General features: G+C 41.0%; 1 protein-coding gene across 1 annotated transcript in view; it reads left to right on the top strand.

Moving 5' to 3' along the window:
* The window catches only part of Rsu1 (Ras suppressor protein 1), a 165605-nt gene extending 158754 nt beyond the window's left edge, over positions 1–6851 (top strand). The window contains exon 9 of the mRNA XM_069990435.1: positions 6557–6851. Within this exon, the coding sequence (XP_069846536.1) occupies positions 6557–6659 (103 nt within the window). The 3' untranslated portion in view covers positions 6660–6851. The remainder of the gene's footprint in view (positions 1–6556) is intronic.
* The last annotated feature ends 9966 nt before the right edge of the window (positions 6852–16817 follow it).

The raw sequence follows: 16817 nt of genomic DNA, 5'->3' as shown, positions 1-16817 counted from the left end.
TTTTTTAAAGAGGAGAGAAGAGTTTCTAGGACTGAGTAAAAGGCCCACTTCACTTCCTGAGTTGAGCCTTTTCCCCAGGGATGGCTGCCCACCTCATAGGTGACCTTGAGCCAGCTTTCCTTTGACGACATACTCAAGTTGGCCTAGCCAGGTTGGCAGTGCCTGCTGGACCCTGTGCAGTGGGAGCTCTACCCCCAAAAGACACATGGCCACAAGGCAGGTGTGGTAACAGCTTGCATGAAGTGGAAGAAACTGGCCAAATAGCTGGCATCCTGGAACTTGGTAAGCGAGTAAAGTTGCAAGCCAGGTGTGGCAGTGCACACCTGTAATCTCATTACCCAGGAGACTAAAGCTGGAAGATGGTGACTTTGAGACCATCATAGTCTCCATAGTGTTTCAGATTGATAGCTAGATGGATGGAGGGAGGGAGGGAGTGACAGATGGATGAGTGGAGAGATAGATATAATAGGCAGAAACCAATAATATTAAAGGTGAGAAGTACCCTCTGAAATATCTCTGTGGCCCACATGGACAGGATTATGTCTAGTTTAATCTTTCCTGAGCCCTCTACAGTAGCTGAGAATTTTCATCTTTTTCCAATGAGGATATCAGGCAATGGCATGTTAGTGACAGTCTGAGGGCCACCTGTCCTTCAAGATAGAAGGCAGCAGGGAAGGAAGAGGTGAATGCCAAGCCAGACCTCTGCTCCAGGAACTTGCATTGCAGATGCCCAGGGCTCCCATAGAGCAGGGCAAGTGCCACTAGAGCAGAGATCCCAGAAAGGGCCAGTGCTGCCCGGGAATGGGACAAGAATGCCAGATCTGACTGGTGCTGGGGGTTTGCCCAGGTCTAAGAGATTAGAAGAAAGAGGCCAAGCTGGAGAAGAAGCTTGTCTCACCACAGCCCTGCAGGGAAAAGGCACTTCCAGAGAAGAGAAAGCTGAGTGATTAGGAAGATGTGAAATGATCTGGAAGGTTGTGAGCTGTGTTCGTTGCAGATTTATTTTCTGTGGTTTATGATGCTATGACATTTTAGGGGCCCTGCTTGTCGATTCCTTCAGAGAGCAGATGCTTCCAGTAAGCACCTGTCTTGTATAGCTATGCCCCCTGCTACCTTCTTCATTTAACTCACACCAGCTCTATCTTCCTCTGCCCTGTGCCACCCCACAGCCATGTACTGGACAAGTGGACAGCACCCTGGTACTCTCTAGGCCCAGTCTCAATTACTTGCCTGCAGGGCTTTGACTGTTCTTTGTAGCGCTGAGCTACACTTTCTCCTGGTGTCTTCAGCCTTCTGACTCACGCTGGGACTTCCCATTGAGTCCGATGAGAAACTTTGGGTAGCACCACTGTCACACCTCTCTACCTCTGGCTCTTCTACCTCTTTATTATAAGGATCTTTTGAGAGTCAGACACAGTAGTGCACACCTGGAGTTCCAGCTACTTGAGTCACAGAAGTAGGAGGATCATCATCTGAGGCCAGTTCAGATGAAGAACCTCATCTGAAAAAAAAAAAAAGCATAAGGATGGGGATATGGCTTAAATCAGAGAGTACTTGTCTAGCAAAGTTGTAAATTGAGTCTTTAGTACAGGAAGAGGAAGAGGAAGAGAAGAAAAGAAAGGAGAGGAGAGGGAGAGGAAGAAGATATTCACATTAGCTCTGTTTGCCATGTGCCATTTCAAATGCTCACAAGGATCAGGGATTAAGATGCAGCCATTGTCTGTCTGTCACAGACAGAGCCATGGCTAATAGCTGATAGCCCCCAAGACTTGGACCTGAGACCCGTCTTGTTCTGTCCAGCCACAGCCTCATCTCCAGGTGGAAATGGCTGCCTACAAAAAGGCCGCTGTTGTCTGCCCACACAGCTGGAGGAATGAAAAGATCCCAAAGGGCACAGTCGCGTCATCCAGCTCCGCGATGAGTCACCGTGGAAATGGGGCCATGCATTTAGCTCGGCCTTAGTTGCTTTCTTCAAAGAGGATTAAACCCTTTCTTCCAGAGGTGTTTGGGGATTTCACATGGATAGAAAATGCCATGGTCTTTGTCCTAGGAAAGAACTGTAATGAAACAAGGCAATCATGTAATTATCTTTATTTAGTCACTCTTGACTATAGCCCCACACCAGTCCTATTTTTCCCCAAGTATTCACTGGCAATAGATTTCTCTACATCACCTGGCTTATTGAGTCACCATGGGCACTCTGGGAAGAAAATGACATCCTTCCTTTATAGATGAAGGGGCTGAAGCCTGACAGGCAGGAGTCGGGTGAGAGCTGCAGATATTTGTACCAAATTAACAGCCAGTCAGTGTCAAAACCAGAATGGAAACACCCAGGCCTGCAGCCTTCCATATGGCTCGTTGGAAAAGCTTGTTCTGTAGCAACACGAGGTCCAGGCACACACAGTGGGACCTGAGTATAAAAGTCAGGAGCTGAAACATCAGAACATTCCTTCAAAGGAACACCCCACTGAGCACCATGCAGCTTTTGGAAACCTTTCTGAAACCCTCGTTCTTGGATTTATACTGCCAGGTCAGCTGAGCCTCCACCTCTCTGGACAGACCTCCTGGCCTGCTTTGGTTCTAACCTGACACACAGAAGATGTCATGTCAGACCTATTTCTCTTCCCCTGCCTATCAGCTCTCATTATTGTCCCAAACCTCTTTCCCAGCACCCAAGTGTTTCAAAGTTTCCACAGATGTGATGACGATAGATTTTTATAACCCTTCAGGTTTAATTGTGTCTGATAGGACAGTGGGCATCTATCATGTATCCCCTGCTATATATATTATATATATATATATATATATGATACATATAGAAATTATATAGTATATAACAATATATAAAATATATAAAGTATACATCATCTACTATGTGCTCTCTATCAATCCCCCCTTATTCTCAGATTTATTAGTTTTTATGAATATTTTTATTTAAGTAGTTGTTCAAAGGAGTTGCCACTCACCGAAGTCCTTTATGAATATGGTGCCTCTTGATCATTGTTACCCCTGTCGACATTCTCACCCACTCCTCCCAACCCACCTCTTCCCTCACTTTCCTTCATTTTAGGTTGTATATTGATCTTGTTGGCAATTTAACAAAGCAATCCATGTGTACAATGCATCTTGGTCTGGCTCATCTCTTCCATGTCTTCACCCCCCTTCCACCCACCCCTTCCCTTATATTCCTCAGTTCTGTGGTATATAGGAATTCTTGCCTGCATTCTTCTCCCTGCTCCTTCATTCTTCCATCCCTCTCCTTTTGGCCCCACCCTCCCCTCTTGCAGGTACCCATTTCCTGGAACTTACTTTGTTGGTCTTTGACTTGGTCTTTTTAAAGAATTGTACTATTTGCACTATCCATTGAGCCTATTATACTTCAGTTCATTTATTTGTAATAACTCCTTGCTTACCACCCAGTGTGTTTACTTGTAGATTTATAACCACATTGACTTAAGTGTAGGCAAAAGAAGTCATAAAGCTTAAAAGACCAGAAGAAGCCGGGCATTGGTGGCTCACTCACGCCTGTAATCTTAGCTACGCAGGAGGCTGAGATCTGAGGATCACGGTTCAAAGCCAGCCCAGGCAGGAAAGTCTGTGAGACTCTTATCTCCAATAAACCACTAGAAAACTGGAAGTGGTGCTGTGGCTCAAGCGATGGAACGCTTGCCTTGAGCTGAAGAACATAAGGACAGTACCCAGGCCCAGAGTTCAAGCCCCATGACTGACCAAAAAAAAAAAAAAAATACCAGAAGAAAGTAAAAAACAAAACTTATCATTCCTGTGCATACCTTATGCAGCTTAGCTGATGTAGACATACGTTGCCATGAGTGTGTTTAAATTGTTATGTAATCTGCTGGGTTCTTCCCTGCCTTTAATTTTGTGAAAATCTGCCTCATCAAAAGCAAATAATACCCCCTCCCTGTAAGCAAGGTTAAAATGAATATGCTTAATGGAGGTGAAAAAGTAAAACTTGGAGATCTATTGAAAGGCAGCATGTTTTAGTGGAAGTCAGGCCATATTATGGGGATAAAGGGAGAGTGATGGAAGAGCTGACACTGATCAAGATGCATGGTACTCATGAACTCATATGGTGAATTGAAGCTCCTTTGCACAGCTATTTAAAGAAAATGTTCTAAAACAATAAAAAGAAAATGAATCAAGCATCCACAGTACCGTACTGAACCCTGTGCACTCCAAGCATGCACAATTGTCCTGTGTCAATCTCCTTGGAACTATATAGGTACCACCACCAAGAGTCTACTGTAATTCTTTTCCTTTTGTGAGACATGGGGCTAGAAAGCAGAGGAAAGATGCACAAGGATGTAAGAGGACCCCAAATCTGTATGAATTGCCTGTCCATGCACAGGACTGCATCAGTCTTGTTCCTGGTACCAGGTGAAAGGCCTCCAGCGTGGGTCATGCTGTGGCCTGAAGGCCCCAAGTGTGGTCCATGCCTTGAGTAAAAACAGTATGCTAGGGTACAGGCTGCACAGATTAGGACAGGGACAGCATTAGGACAGGAACTGACCACAACAGCAGAGATAAAGTTGCACTGATGCATTGACTTTCCTCTCTGTAGAAGCCAATATAGTTTTTGGTGGTTGTTATTGTTTTATTTTGGTTTGGGGTATGTGTTTGTGTGTGTGTGTGTGTGTGTGTGTGTGTGTGTGTGTGTGTGTGTGTGTGTGTGTGTGTGTGTGTGTGTGTGTGTGTGTGTGTGTGTGTGTGTGTGTGTGTGTGTGTGTGTGTGTGTGTGTGTGTGTGGTACTAGGGGTTGAACTCAAGGTCCTGTGCTTGCTATGCAGGCACTCTACCATTGAGCAACAACCCCCAAGTCTTTTGGCTTTACTTTTTTTTTCAGATATGATATTGCCTTTTACCCAGCCTAGCTTTGGACCTTGATCCTCCAGAAGTATCCATTACCTAGTCTCTGGCATCTATGAGCCTTTATAAAGCTTGGAGGAAGGGAACTTCTGTAGGTCTAAGGATGCGCTTCGTGAGCAGCAGGTCCTTCTGGGAAAAGTGGAGTCTGTCCTGTGGCTGCAGGGAAGGCAGTGTTAGGCAGGGTAGCATTAAGCTGCTTTCTCTATTACATTAGCAGAGATTCTTGAAATTCCTAATTGCTCCAGAGTTTGAAGGCCCCTGTGTGGGCTCTCATGTTATCTGTCCAGCTACATGGTACCTTTTTAACACAAGAGGGTGGCCCTCCCTTTTTCCAGCAAGGCATTCCTTATTCCTGGCTGAGTGTTCATTATCTGCCCCCAGAGCTCCATCTTTTGCTAGCTGCCAAGTCTGCATTCCCATCTACAGAAAGGCAGAGAACTTTATTCCAGTCACAGCTGGTAGAAACTTCTCATCTGGCCCCTACGGGGATCTTGGCAGATTCTGAAGAAGACTCACTATAGTATGACCCAACAAAATACCAGAGTCCACCATTCTCTAATCATGTCATCTGATAGACAGTTTCCCACATGCCTGGTCTTCTCCCAGTTAGTTAGCCAACATGTAAGCATCCACATGCCATAGGTGTGGCCACAAAATGACACTGTCAAGAATAGAAGGTGGGGACTGGGGTATAACTCAAGAGTAGAGTACTTGCCTCGCATGTACAAGGCCCCGAGTTTGATCCTCAGCACTGCAACAATAAACTAACTATTTGAAAGGATAGGCAAGATTCTTTGGATGGATACTAGTTAGAGGTACCTTGAATACGGTACAGACTCTTGTTCCATCGATACAAGACAGGTGTAATCGGCAGAATGAGATCGAGCCTTTCCTCTGGAGGGATGCAGAGAACTCAGAACTCCCCTAGGACACCAGGGAGTTAAGACTGACCTGTATTTATTCTAGGGCTGCTTTTAATTTCATTTAATCAAAATCACTCATAAAGTATAGATTAATTACTAGCTGCTGCTTCGTTAACTTCTCTCTGCCATGGAGTCAGCCTTGCTCTGCAGTGAATACCATCCACTGTAATTGTAGGACACTTTGTCAACATTTAATCAACAGTACTTATTAATATGACATTGATGGGTGATAGCCAACCCCATGCTATCAATCATGCATATGCAGCCTGCACCAGCTCGGACACCATTGCTCTTTGTCACATTAACCAGCCACTAGCTCCACCCACCCACCCCCCCCCCCCCCCCCAGGGTTTCAGGCCAAGCATAATGCTCACTTTTCATGAAAGGGATACTCTGTCTCTTTACTTCAACCCAACTTTTGTTGTGGTTGACTTGCAGAGTAACAGACTTGGAAACTTCTGTGTGGACCAGCTTCCTAAGCAGCACAACAGTCCTGAAGATCATTTCCGGTGCTGTGTTCACACCCTGCCCAAAAAGGGTCAGTGATTGAGTGTCATGGCTTGTGTTGTACAAGTATTATGTGTAGGGTAATTTTTCATTCTTTCATACTGTATTCAACCTGGTGAAAACAGGTGATCTCTTAGCTTTCTGTGGCTTACTGAGTATTTCTGGAGACTATTGTTTAAAGCTTTACCAGTAGAAACTTGTCTTAGGAAAACAGATCTCATGTTGCCCTCTCTTTTCAGCCTCTACGGCAGACACATGCAGGCGAACCCAGAACCCCCAAAGAAGAACAATGACAAATCCAAGAAGATCAGCAGGAAGCCTTTGGCAGCCAAGAATAAATGAGGAGCTGGCTTGGGCCTGGTTCACTCTTGGGTCTTTTTTTTTGTTTGTTTGTTTCTCTGTCTCACAAATAAATACAATGTGTGTAGTTTTATATTTTTTTCTTTACCTTTTCTTCTCTCTCTCTCTCTCTCTCTCTCTCTCTCTCTCTCTCTCTCTCTCTCTCACACACACACACACACACACACACACACACACACATACTACACATGTTTACCACCTTGCCTTTGAAATTCTTTTGGTAGGTGGTAGATTTTTTACACTGTCTTAAAACCACTTCCATTTGTTTCCAGAAAATTGCCAAAGGCAAGAAACAAAGCTCTAATTCAACTGCAAATTCCATAGTGGGCCCAGGTTTCAGTCCCTTCAATACACATCACAAGTCTGCTTATTATCAAAAGAATAATTAAAATCATGTAACCGCTGAAATGTCACAGTTAACACTTTTCATTTTTTCCTGTTTATTCACATAACTCATTATTTTGCCTTATTAACAAGTCTTCCTCCACCACTAAGCTATTAAGTTCATTTAACTTACAAATGATTTTTAATAAAGTCTTCAGTTTGTAGCACATGTTGCTTCTTGATTAGAATAAAGAAAAACTTAACAAAGCAAGGGATAACATTGACCAAGAAACATTGTACTCATAACCTGACTTATGGAATTATAACTCCTTTGTATAATTACTTAATAACAATAAAAAAATAATGTGATCATGGGGTATACACATGTTTGTTTACTTGTTCACCTCTCCCCAAAAATGTAATATTATCCAATTTTATTGGTCAGTGATAAACTCTGAAAGTTTCTGTGAAAAAAAAAAGTGAAATTAAATCAGTTTCTTCTCACATCAGTTTGTCAGCTTTTTCTTTTCTTTTTTTATTTTTTAAGACTGTTTCTAAAATAAGAAGGAACAGAAAAACAAATCTCTTGGAGATTCTGCCAAAGGATTTTGGAAGGCAGCAATCCTTCGCTGAAGGGATGGTGACTCCTGCCAGTGGCGTGTAGACAGGAGCTAGGAAACGAGAGACAGAGAAAGGGAAAAAAAACCTTCAAGTATGTTTTTTGTCACTGCAGAAAATCTGCTTCTATCAAAGCCTTCTTCCAAGGGATTTTGATGCCAAAGAAGTTGTATAAATGTTGCACAAAATCTACACCACACCCAGTGTGGAAGCTTCCTCTTCAGAGTCATTAAACAACCAGTTGTTTCACATCTGTGCCAGGCAATCCCCTTTCTCAACAACAGTGAGATATAGATATATATATATATATATGGAAGTAGAGATACATCCAAGCGCAGGCTTTGTGCTCAGAGATACCAACACCTGGATATCTCACAACAAAAGATGTGTGAAGAAAAGTACTCTCAGTGGATGGTAGAAGAGAGATCCACCTCTCTCCTCTGCATTAGCTTTTGTCATTTTTTCCCCCAGACCAAGACTCATCAGGACATATTAAAAGCCAGAATCAGAACTCAAGAAAAAAAAAAAAAAAGCCCTAGATTCATTAGAATATAAACTTTCCATTCCAACAGACTCTTGAGTTTTGGCTTCTTGTTTCTGGACAACTTCCTGCCAGTATATTACCCATGGGGAGATGAATCGCCAGGTGCAATGCATCCACATGGATCTACAGATGATAGAATTTTTACAGGTGCCTGAATGTTTTTAAATCAGTTTTAGAGTTGATGGAAATTACAGGAGGAAGAGCAATGCCCACTGTTGTTGATTGAGAAGATAACTCAAAGTTAATACTTACAACAAAATATTAGTAAGAACATAATATTAAAGAAGACTTATAAGTCATTTTTTTTCAAAAGATGAACTCTCTGGATGGAAATATGGGCAATACACATATATAAACTCACAGGGAGGAAATACCTTTAAAAAGCAATGGGATAGGAGGGGAGAAATCTCACTAGTAATGAAAAAAACTACAAATCAACATAAAAATAAGCAATGTATAACCATGAGAAACGTGAAAATATTTTTTAAAGCAATATTCAGTGCTGGAAGGGTAATAAGAGATAAACATTCTCGTACACTGCTCTGTGACATACAACTTTTTTCTCTGGCAAGGTGATAGCATTTTAGAAGTATGTTGCAAAACTTTAAATCATGTACTTGGACCCAGAAATTTTTTTTTTTTTTTTTTTTTTTGGTCCGGTCGTGGGCCTGAACTCTGTGTCTGGGCGCTGTCCCTCAGCTCTTCAGCTCAAGGCTAGCACTCTACCACTTGAGCCATAGCACCACTTCCAGCTTTTTTTTTTTCTTCTGCTTATGTGGTGCTGAGGAATCAAACCCAGGGCCTCATGCATGCAAGGCAAGCGCTCTACCACTGAGCCACCTTCCCAGCCCCCTGGACCCAGAAATTTTATGTGTAAGAAACTGTCCCATCGATCAAGACACATTGTATTCATAGACAGACATGTTGAATTGAACCCCTTAGAACCACTACATATATATAGATATACAAATATATATATACACACACATACACACACACATATATATGTGATTTTGAAAAGAAATATCCTGAGAAAACTTTCAGAGATGCACACATGAGCTATGTGCATGAATTATTGCAACTTTGCATACAATGTGAATATGGAGAAATGCCACATGATCCAGTGAGTTGTGGCCTATCTGTATTGCAGACTTTCATGAAGTCACTAAAAGTTGTTGAACATGCCAGCACTGGTGGATCCTGCCTATAATCCTATCTACTCAGGAGACTGAGATCTAAGGATAGTGGTACAAAACCAACCTTGGCAGGAAAGTCCATGAGACTCTTATCTCCAATAAACTACTAGAAAAAGAAGTGGTACTGTGGATCAAGTAGTAGAGTGCTGGCCTTGAGCACAAAGAGGCTCAGGAACAGTACCCAGACCTTGAATAATTCATAATAATATATAATGTATAATAATAATGTTCAAGCCCCAGGACTGGCAAAATAAGATTGTTGAAGATCTACCCATGAAACAAGATAATTGTATCACTTGGAAAGAGTGAAAGACTTTTTTTTAAACTAAGGATAGTCTCAGTTGTGTAAGACGGAAATTATGTTTGTAATATATGCACATAAAGATATGGAAAAGCCTAGAAAAATTATCTTAGCATAGTGGACTAATTTTTTTTAATTTTCTCTTTTATACTTATATTCTGTGCTTTGAAGTTTCTGTAATGAGCATGTAATCTTTTGTAATCAGAAACATTAAATTCATTTTTTTTCAAAATGTAATTTGAGTATTATGGTGTAATTTTGTAATCCAGAAAATAAGATCACATATGTAAATTCAAAGCATAATACTTTGTTACTGTAATAGTTTTTCTATGCCTTTTATACACTATTTTGGCCAACTTGATATATGAGTTGACCAAAAAGTTCAGTTCATAACATACAATTTTACTTTATTTTTCTTGGAATTTATATGTTAGTGGAGGAAGATAAAAATAAATAAAACACAGAATTGCAGAACATATACTTTATATAAAAACAAAGACAAAAAGATGAAAATTGCAGCACTAGGTGGGAGGGACTGAGCTACAATCACAAACTAGATAATAAAAGTTCCACTGAAAGTGACATTGGAAAAGAGACCTCTAAGAGGGGAAGAAATGAACTTTGCCAATGTCTTTAGAAAAGAGCGCTGTCAACTCAGAGTACAGGAAATTCAGTGACCTTGAAGCATGACGAAAGGTAATCTGATCCTTTTAACAAAATCCTTTCTGCCTTCCCTGCTACCTTGCCATCACTCAAGGTATCTTAACTTCCCATCACTTAAATGTAATACCTATGATGATCAGCTGATAAATAGGAAAGGATTATTTTGACTCACAGTTTTGGAGATTTGGGCTCATGATTAGTTCTGTTGCTTTTGTAGGGGCTGGTGGTGCTCAGTACATCATGGTTAGGACTGCATGTCAGAGATCTGTTCACCTCATGGTGGCCAGGAAGCAGAGACAGGAAGGGGTGGGCTCCTGATAATGCACACCTCCAGTGATCTGATTTCTTCCACTCGAATCCACCTGTTTGTTTCCTTTTTTTTCTTCCAAACACTACAATTGAAGACCAAGCCTTTGGAAGACACATAAGATCAGTGAATAGCAGTAGTTTCTACTGCAGGCCTGAGTCTCTGTGTTCCAGAAGTGAGAGATTTTTTTTTTTTTTTTACATTCCTTGATTGGAGTATCTTCCAGAGTTCCAGAGGTTCTCCTTTTTATGTGAAACACTGACCTTGCCCACCTAGCTGGGTATCTTAGAAATAATGTATATTATTAATTCATATAAATACATGGTGATATTGCCTCTTACGCTTTTTTTCATGTAGTAAAATTTGGTAACAATATTGCCCAGTTTACCTTTTAATCCCTTTTCTGTTTATAATATCAGTGTTTATTGAAGGTCTTCCATGTATATAATTGGCATTCTTTGATTTTTACCCAATGATTATCTCGTGTAGGAATTTGACTTCAGAAAGACTAAGGAACTTCCCCAAAGGAAAAGACACACCTAGTTTACCCCAAAGGCAACAGTTCTCATTCCGATCTTCTCTTCAATTGAAATTTCTGCTTCTTAAGTGATCACTGTAATGATACATGCAAGTTAGTACATGCTGGCATCCAGGTTACTGAAGTTTTTCTCCCTGTCTATAAGTGTTGGTCCTTTGATTTCTAGTGTTAGTGTTTCTCACGTTTAGCCAAATGACCACTACATGTCTCTATTAGTGACGTGGTGTATTAACCAAAACAGGTGAGTCTCACTCCTGAAAATAACCGTGGCTTGTCCCACCTCATCTAGAAACACATTTCCAATATTATCCCAAAGAAGAACTATTCTGTCCCAAAAAGGATTTCCCCCCATGGCTGACCCAAAGACTAATGCCTTATACATTGGGGCAAAGTTGCTTTGGGTTCCATTTTCTAGTAGCGTGGACTTGGCATAATCAGATAACTGGTGCCACCTTCTACATCCTTGTTAGTACCTAAAGCATATTAGACACTCAAATATGGCATGAATGGACAGATATTGTTCATTGGATGTTTCCAATGCTTTATTTCCACTTGCCGCGCTTCTCTCAAGAGTTTACTGTCATTTCAGCCATGTTTTCTCATAAGATGTTTACAGGCCTTCAGAAAAGTCAGTAATGCACCTCACAGGGTTGCAGACCCAGGAATCAGGATCAGGTAAGAATGAAGTATATTTAGGAAAGACTTCACATTAAAGTTTGTCATGATCACTCACCTAGGGGTGGTGTCAGCTTCTCATATGAGAACCAAGCAAGGTGTAGAAGTGAGGTAGCTCAGTGGTAGAGCGCTTGCTTTGCATGCCTGAGGCCCTGGGTTCGATTCCTCAGCACCACATAAACAAAAAGAAAAAAAAAAGTGAATTCAACCACTAAGCATCCACCCCAAACATCCCTGAGAACATCCCAGTTTATAGGCTCTTAAGGTCAAGTTTGTCTATGAAGACACCATCTTCCCACTGTTTAAACTGACATATTATGAATATAAGTATTGTTAGACAAGCCAATTCATTTATGCCCCAAGAGGAAAACACTACCAAGCACTACAGCTGAAGGAACTAATTCTTTCTAGTACTACCCCAAATACACCTGCCACATAAGCAACAGTCCCATTGCCGTGTGCACTGCTTGCTTTATTTTGATTTGAACAAAGAGCTGCTTTGTTGTGTGTAAGCAGTGTAGAAGCAAGCCCAACATTTTCATTAAGGAAGGCTCTGTCTTTCTTAGATTACATATTGCCTGTCCTTCCTGTAGCTCTAGTGAGCGATAGGGCTTTGATATGTTATTGAGGGATCACAATTAGTCATTGAAGACATTTCAATGAAGGGCAATGAAGATAATACAGTCTAAAGTCCAACCCTCTGAGAGAATAGTGGGTTTTTTTTTTATGTTGTTGTCTTGGCTGGGAAGAAGCTGTAGAAGGGCTCTCCATGAGTGGAGATGTTCAGATGGGCATAGGTTTGGGGTTCACATAGACATGAACCTGCCTTGCACTCTGAGTTGAATACTCTCTTATGAAGATTCAAATTTACCTGAAGTTTCAACATGTGATATTACTTAGGAACAGAGTCTCCAGAGAGCTGATGAAGTTAAAAATAGTTCATACAGGTTTAGGGTGAGCACCTTAAAGCTAACAATCCATGTTGTTATGAAAAGATTGCATGCTGATGCAGGAACACAGGACAAAGACCATGAGAAAAATGAAGGCAGAAACGAAGGATGTGTCTCCAAGCCAAAGGGTGGCCATGTGTCGGCCAGCAACATCAGAAGCTGAAAAAGTCAGGGAGCCTTCAAAGGGAACATGGACACACTATGTACATTGCTGTGAACAAGTATCTGAGAAATAATTTAGAATGAGGAATATTTTATTGTGGAGCCACAATAAAGTGTCAGTTCATGATCATCTGGCTGTTGTTTAAAAGCCATAGTGAGGTAGAACATCATGGTAGATGGTCATGGTAGAAGAAAGCTACTCACCTCACAGAATCAGAAAGCAGAAAGAGTCAGAACCTATAGGATTGTCACTAAATAATTGGATTATCCAGCTATGAACCAAACCTTCCACATATGAACCTTTTGAGACAGCACTTCCTATGCAAATCATAACATTGACATCTTGATTTTGAACTTCTCATTTCCTAATATGTAAATACCAGTACCTCCAACCAGCTCACACATGGGCAGCAGTGACTGGTCTCTCATAATGGAGAGTCTAGAGCTTCCTGCAGTTTCTATTCCATTGTTGGAATGCCCAGAACTGTGAGTGACCAATTTCTTTGTATCCAAGGAAGCAACTTGGAATCTGAACTCCAAGACCTCCTTGTAGAGCATCCCATTCCTTAGGCATCTGGCTTCCCTTTGAAGAACCTGAATGAGTCCATTACATCAGATAGCTTCTGTTGCTATAGTGAAGTCCACGGATAGAATTACATCTTTTGAGGAAAGACTTTCCAGTCACCTCATTAAAGAAATCTCATTCCTTTATAGGTGTTGGGTGACTGTGTATTCACATTTATTTTCTGATCTCAAGCTATAAACAAAGGAAAAAAGAATCAATATGTAAAAGGGTTTTGTTTTTTTTTTTTTTTTTTTGCTGGTTAAGTTGCATTCTTTTCTGTTGCTATCTGGGAAAGGCTTAATTTTCTAATTTCATGAGCACAATATGAAGAGTCCATCTAATTGTCTCCTGAAAAACTTTCACAAACAGGATAATAGATACAATTCATTATTTTATTCATCAAAAGAATATTTGCTGAATATATGTCAATATGTGCTTGTATATTCACAGATTACCTTAAAAAGGATGTACAAGCAATGCAGCAGCTGTCTCTAGGCGTAAAAATTAAAAAACTTTTCACGGTGTCCTCTTTGAGAAACACCATCTACATGTATGATATATTGGGAGTCATTCAATAAAACTAACTTTTAGCATGCCGATATTTTCTCTAAGACAACTTTTAAAATACTTATTGTAACACTTACTATATGCAGACTCCTAAGTGTGGAACATACAGTCTTAAGTGAAGCAGAAAAATACTTGCCTTTCTGGATCACCTAGTCATGTCTAGGGTTAGAGATCATCTGTAAGTTACTATTTACATAAGCAAGCAGGAAGTTACAACTAAGTGGGACCAAAGAAGACCTGAGCATCACTGAAAATCTCTGCAGCAATGGTGTCCCAAATGAAGGAAGCCCACAGAGTAAGGGCAGTTCCGGAAATACACAGCAATTAATCACTAAGTTAGGACAAGAACTGAGACCTTCTATCTTAACTCAAAGATAAATAAAACACTAAAGAGAAAAAGCAGAAACAGACCAGAATGATGTGTGTTAATAGAGTCCATCCTGGGAATCTACGTTGCCATGCATATAAGCATCTTACACTCCACATCCAAAAAGTGGGAAGACTAGTATTGATCTGTCAGTTTCAAGTGACTCAGAGAAGCTGGTCTTTTGAAGGTGATTTGAGCTGCCACAGCTAAGTAACCATGGTGCAAGAATGTGGTATTCACAGTTATAATAATTATTTTGCTATTGTACAAAGTACTCAGCCCCACAGTGGTCCTGGAGGCAAACCACTAGCTCCAAAATCTACATAGTGATTCTCTGCTATCCAGAACATGCTATGACATGGTATTTGTTGGGATAATCACAGAGATTTGTTAGAAAGGAGAAGAGTCCAACCCCCAAAAAGGCAAAAACCAACTCCTTGCCATTAGTTATCTGAGAAAAAATAGAGTTGAAGCACATCTAGAGAGGAGCATATTTTTATTTCAAGAAATTCTGAGGAAGATCCAGTAATATCAAGGTCTGGTGAAATGCAGCTGATGGGTTTATACTTATTTTAAAATCTTTAAGTAGAGAAATAAATTTCAATCTTAAAAAAATTCCATCTTGGAAGTGGCACTGTGGCTCAAGTGGTAGAGTGCTTACCTTGAGCTGAAGAGTTGAAGAGCTAAGGGACAGTACCCAGACCCAGAGTTCAAGCCCCACAACCGACAAAAAAAATCCATCTAAACCAACATAACTGAGGCACACATAGCCATCAGGAGTTACTGGACCAACCCAGACATCAGGGACTAAGTTTCCTTCCAAAGTTAATAAGGAGACAGAAGACAATGGGAGAGAGCAATGTATCCTTTTACCTGGTCCTTTCAGATGTCCAACTCTATGTGTGTCATTTTAATGATATTTAAATAGTGCTAAAATAGTATACCAGTGCTGAAGTGTTTGTAGTATACCAGTGCTAAAGTGTTTGCATAGCTCAGTTCATTGTTCTTTTTTAGGGATACATTGAACACTCAACCTGATTGAAACCAACAGCCATTTTGTTGCTTGTAACCTGGTCATGGATGAGATTCATGGTCCAATCTCCTCCGTGACCAGATTATAAGCCCCAGCATAAGTAGGAAAGCTGGACAATAATAATTGTCTACACAGCTGTTCAAGGGAAAGACCGTGAAGGAGTTGGTTTGTGGGTATTCAAAGCCTAGAACTACTAGCATACCGAGAATTTGAAAAGGATAGCAGGTTATCATGAGAAATTTAGATAACCACCAAAAAATTAGGGTTAGTCACAGGATAAGATTCACCTTCCCATTCAGTGTTCTTTGACCTCATGGTTAATAAGATGAAAGTCTCCTTCCTACCTCCAGTTTGGACATCCATTAGGTTAATGGAACTTTGGTTTCCAGGCCTATCCACCAAATCCTCCACCCACCCTGACCCCCCACCCCCCACCCCCCACCCCCCACTCCGCCCCCATGAACCAGGAAAGATGTTTTCAATCACCATGGCAACCCTCCTCCCTGTAGGAATACCTTGCAAAGCCGTGGCCTCCCAGCCTCTTCCCAACAGAAAAGTTTCAGATGGTAGAAGTTTTTAGAATGATATTGTCTTGCCATAATTTTATGCTCAGATCTGTGTGTGGCACAGTTTGGTCTCCGTACAGGGTCTGGCTAAATTTCAGTCCATCAAAAGGTGTCTGGGGAGGGCAATGTGAGGCATGCGGAGCCACAAAAGGGTTCTTCCCTCCAGGTGGGGGGAGTTCGCATTTGAGAAAGAGTCTGTTAGAGCTGGGGACCTATTGCTGTATTTCAAAGGCTGTGTTTCTTGAAACATTTTAATGTCCACCCTCGGTTGGAATCATCTGTGTCCAAAATAACAAATGCTCCCAAAACTTTTTCCCCTCTGAACCTCAGGAGGCTTGATTTTTTTTTTGAAGTGGATGGAAATTGGTGTGGAATACATGAGGGAGGTCCAGAGAAGAATAAAATCAGCCATTCAAAGCTGCCAACAGCCCCTGGTCCCCTCTCAATTGCTATTTCCATGTCACAGAGTTCTTTTTCATTTTAAACATTCTGGGATATTTTCATGGTGTTGTGGCTAACCATTTTTAGTCAGTTTAAAAAAAATGCCTTTATCACCTCCCACCAGGAAACTCATGGAACACACTGTCGGAGATGATGAAACTTTTTCCCCCATTTTCTCCTTAAAAATATTAATGGCAAGCATTAAAAAGGAAAGTAAACACATTTCATTAGGTCTTCAGACAGCTTCATTTGGAATCAAGAATTGTAACGATAATTATGAATAAAGGAATGGGATGGATCCCAATGAACAAACTTGATTATAT

This window comes from Dipodomys merriami, unplaced genomic scaffold, assembly GCF_024711535.1.
Source record: "Dipodomys merriami isolate MVZ:Mamm:240054 unplaced genomic scaffold, mDipMer1.0.p SCAF_4, whole genome shotgun sequence".
Taxonomy (NCBI): domain Eukaryota; kingdom Metazoa; phylum Chordata; class Mammalia; order Rodentia; family Heteromyidae; genus Dipodomys; species Dipodomys merriami.
Note: the sequence above shows the minus strand (reverse complement) of the source record. Positions and strands in the feature narration are given on the sequence as shown.